At 53.1% G+C, this 4,136-nt stretch overlaps 1 protein-coding gene across 12 annotated transcripts; it reads right to left on the bottom strand.

Annotated features, from left to right (window-relative positions):
* Window positions 1–254: 254 nt before the first annotated feature.
* Window positions 255–3,902, bottom strand: PSRC1 (proline and serine rich coiled-coil 1). Of its 12 annotated transcripts, none has more exons than XR_003048664.1 (8): window positions 3,815–3,892; window positions 3,378–3,435; window positions 3,230–3,287; window positions 2,330–2,823; window positions 1,851–1,965; window positions 1,382–1,762; window positions 1,094–1,291; window positions 255–871 (listed from the first exon to the last, which is right to left on the bottom strand). XR_003048664.1 is itself a non-coding variant. In XM_025052268.1 (8 exons), exons 2-8 carry the CDS (start codon window positions 3,394–3,396, stop codon window positions 789–791), a joined length of 1,140 nt encoding a protein of 379 aa, XP_024908036.1. In that variant the 5' UTR covers window positions 3,397–3,435; window positions 3,815–3,902; the 3' UTR covers window positions 255–788. The 12 variants fall into 12 exon arrangements, 11 of the variants coding, with proteins under 11 accessions (XP_024908036.1, XP_024908044.1, XP_024908043.1 ...); XM_025052268.1 differs by having other exon boundaries at window positions 255–951; window positions 1,094–1,187; window positions 1,514–1,762; window positions 2,330–2,771; window positions 3,815–3,902; XM_025052276.1 differs by having other exon boundaries at window positions 1,094–1,187; window positions 1,514–1,632; window positions 1,822–1,965; window positions 2,330–2,771; window positions 3,815–3,902.
* Window positions 3,903–4,136: the final 234 nt, after the last annotated feature.

Genomic DNA, 4,136 nt, shown 5'->3' on the forward strand with positions numbered 1-4,136 from the left:
CCTCACATACTGTGAAATAAACTATACTTAACTTGATCTGGACCTTTTAATAACATACAAATCCTGGGAAAAGGCAGCCTGTTCCCATCTAATGCCAAAAAGGGGGGTCATCACGGCTTGATTAGCTGGAATCTCAAGGCCCTAGGGTCTATTCAGGCCCTTGCCTGAGAAGCCCATCCTGGCTTCCCCATTGGAATTACATAGGCGTTTACTCCAAATTTTTTAGAAATTGGACCAAAACTTACTTTCACATATGCAGAGACTATAAAAATACATTTATTTTATTTTAGAAAAATGCAGGTCAACAGAGTAAGCTTATCATAAACTGGCCTGTTAAGAGTCACAGAATTCACAGGAAACAAGTTCTGGAAGCCAGGGGCCTGCCTCTGCCTCTCCAAATAGGCTGGAGTCCAGTGGAGGATATGATTCAGGAGGACTGGTCCTCAGAGAGCAGGGAGGTTAGCTGCAGAGGCCATTCGCATGTAAATGTCCAGTGAACCCACTGCCTGGGAAGATCAAACTCTCTGGGGCCAAACATGGAGTTAGGGTGGATGAGGACAACCCACTCTTCAGCATTTCTCATCTTCCATTTGTTAATTTCACGGCTGGGGTGACCTCTTGTTCCTAATCTTCTTTGAAACCAGAGAGTTTGAATCCCCTCCAGCTTAACCCTAATCCACTCTGCTCTCATGGTCTCTCCTCCTGGGGTGCCAGCCCTGGTGGCAACTCTTCCTCCCGCCCCTGGGCCAGGATCTGCTGAAGCCGGAAACTGCCTCCAATGAGAGTGCTTAGGAGACCGAGTAGAGTGAGTCCAGGCAGTGACTGTAGTGGTTTGCTACTGACTTCTCACTGGCTGTCCTGATCTCTTTACCTAAAGAGACAGGAGGAACTGCTTTATTGCCCTTCTTCCTCAAGCCTCTATGCCATCCAGCTGAGTTCAAGTTCCTCGGGCTAGGGAGAAATGAAACACTTGGACTCTCCAGGCTTCCCTCCTCATCCTCATCTTGCCACACGGGATTCAGGGCTGATGTGTATAACAGCGCAGAAGCCCAGGAGACAGTGAGGAGAGTGACAGCATCTCAACCAGTCTTACCTGGTAGGTCCTGGGACTGCGACTCTCCTGGGGGGCTGCAGATTGCTGCGAGTGGCACCAGTAACGGGAAGATCTGGTCGTTGGGAAACAGGAACTTGATGGGAGTTTACAAAAGAAATGAATTAGCAGAAAGTTCAAATGACCTTCTCAAAATGAAATACTGGTTGAAGGCAGAGTTTGGGATCGGTGCCTTTCCTCCTACCCAAAGTAAAGAACATGAAGTTATTTGAAAAACCAAGGCTCAAACTCTTGGCCCAGTCCCAAATTCTCTCCTCAACTCAGTCTCACCATCTTCAAGGAGAGTTGCAATGAAGATGGAAAAAGTGGTCATTGTTACCAGCTCCGGGAGGGTACGGTCAAGCTGGGCAAGGGTAGGTATTCTTCCTCCTGACTTCTTACCCTTATGTCCATTCTTCCTACCTCTGTGCCCAGTAGTGCTTGGTTTTGGAAGTCCTTTCCGAGTTGACAGAGAATCTGGAGCTAGGGCACCTTTGCTGGGTGGTATACTCCGGCTGGTGAGTGGCACTCGGCTGGCAGGCCTGGGGATGGCCGAGGGAACAGGCAGTCGACTGGAAGTTTTAGCAGCTGCTCCCTGTGGCCGAGACAGGCGCTGAGAGTTGCTGGTAGAAGGTGGTGGGGCCAAAGCTGGTCTGACAGGGGTAGGTGGGCCTAGGTGCAGAGTAGAGGAATTTTAGGGTGAGCTCTACATCCTCCCTGCTCCCAATCACCCACAGCTTTGCTGCCCAGGTCCTCTCACTTGCTGTTGCTCTCCCACTGGGCCCAGCTTTTCCCCGGATTGGAGGAATTGGTCGGGCAAGAGGAGAAGATGCTGGGCTTTTGGATGTGGGGAACAGATTGCAAGTGGGTGACTCCTGAAATACAAAGAGAGAGAGAGAGAAAAAAGGGGACTAAAATGGAAAAAGAATCTGTTCTGCTGGCTGATTAAAAGATAGCGGTGGAAAGTTGCCTAGATCCCAGTAAAGAAGGGCAGAAGTTAGCTGCCAACATCATCGCCACCACCAATACCATTTATTGAGAGCTAATTATAGACGTTATAGAGCTATGCGCAGACACACTGGTAAACACATGGCTTATGGTATCTCGTTTAGTTTCAACAGTTCTGCGAGGTAGAATTTTACTATCCCCATTCTACCAACGAGGAAACCACTGTATGCCTATACCGAATCATGCACTGCGTCTGGGGGCACACATCCAGCCCAGACCCTCTAAACTCACCCTCTTCATGCTGGAGGGCCTCTTTCCAGAGGTTGCCCAAAGAGCCCTGACTGACCCCTTCCTATCGCTGCTCCGGAGTCGGGGTGTCAGGCTGCTTGGGGAAGGGGTGCTCCGAGCCAAAGAGCTCACAGTGGGCAGCAGGTCGCGGACAGGACTGTCCTTCAGCACAAAGGTCTCCCGCCGAGGGCTGGGCTTCACCCTTCGAGGCCCCAGGCCCTCGCCTGTGGTCTCCCGCTCCTGCAGGGCACACCGCTCCAGCTGTGCTGCCAGCTTGTTGGCCTCATCGAGGATCTCCTCCAGCTTCTCTGGGCTGAGGTGGCCTAAGCTGAACCTCAGACCCTGGGGGGTGGGGGCCACTGCATTTGAGTCACTTCGGTGGGAGAGGCCTCGTCGGGGGGGTTTCTCCGGAGTCACCAACACTGCTATGTCTTCCTCCTCACGACTGAGACAGAAAACAAACCAGGCACCGTGCCCACACCACAGAGAGCAGGAGACTGTGCAAGGGAGACTGAGCAGAACCCACGACAGAGCTAGAGACACAACCCCAAACCATGATGCCAATGCCGGCTGTGAGATCTGACTTCTAGGTGATGAGACACCCGGTTCTAAGGCCTAATAGGCCTTTAGCATTTACTGACATTGGAAATTATGCCAGGATGAAGATGCAGCAAATCCATTTACCCTTCTCCTTCACTCCCTGCAATCTCATTCCAGCTTCTCCCGTCTTTCTTCCCCCGGTAGTAGTGTCAGAGGCCCAAGTAAACCAGTAACCCATCAGCCACAGCATGCCCAACCTTGCTAATTTACCAACCCAGGCCCCAGAGAGCAAAAATTCAGCAGCGAGGGGTTAGAGACAGAGGCATCCCTGGAAGAAAGTAAGCAAGATAAAGAGGCTGGTACCTGTCAGATGGTGACAGCCCTCCAAAGTCCAACGTCTCATCCACTATAAACTTCACATCTGTAGGGAGTCAAGAATGAACGCCAGCTTTGGGTCCCTAACGTGGTTCTCAATGGCAGGGCTTCAATCTTCCCTCCAGGGTTTCCTTACCTTCCTGCAAATCTCCCATGTTCCAGCCAGCAGGAGCAGGAGTCGGCTTAGACCTGAGCTGCAGAGAAAACATACCTTTCCTTAGGTCTCCCTCCTGCCCAAGGCCCCCAGCCAGATTCGGGGTGCGAGCCAAGGGGCTGGGGGTCATGCTGGAGGTAAAGCAAGCTTCTCAGAAGCGGCACCTGCCCGTTAGTACCGTTATGTCTTGGGAAGGTGCGCAGAGCTCTCCCTGCACCCTAATCCCCCTCTTAAGATTGACCTCCCGCCCCCCTGCAACGGGCCTCTCCTCACTGAGGGCGGTCTATGCGCTCTGTTTTCCTACCCGCCACCATCCTCCAGATCTTCCTCTCCCCAAGCCACCTCTCCACTCCCCGCAGCACCGTAGACACACCACACCTCCAGCCCACTCTCAGTTTTCGCTTTCCACTTCGCCTCACCTCCCGCAAACTGTGCTTTCTTCCCACAACTTAGTCCCGGGAATCTGCTCCGAGGGGGCGGGGCTCCTTTCGAATCTTTCAGGCCCCACCCACTCCTACCACATGCGCGCAGTGATTGGCTAATCCCAGCATTCCCCCGCCCCTTGGGGGCGGGGCAGCAGTGGAGAGCTGGCCGGAAGTCTGCAGGTGGGGGCCGTGTGAAGATCGGTTCCAAGAAAGACTCCATCCGGAGAGCTGGAGCGCGACGGGTGCGCGCGGGTGCCCGGGAGACCCTCGCAGGCCAGTGAATATGGGTTTCGTTCCCTGTCACCCCCTCTTCTCC

This window comes from Pteropus alecto, unplaced genomic scaffold, assembly GCF_000325575.1.
Source record: "Pteropus alecto unplaced genomic scaffold, ASM32557v1 scaffold106, whole genome shotgun sequence".
Taxonomy (NCBI): domain Eukaryota; kingdom Metazoa; phylum Chordata; class Mammalia; order Chiroptera; family Pteropodidae; genus Pteropus; species Pteropus alecto.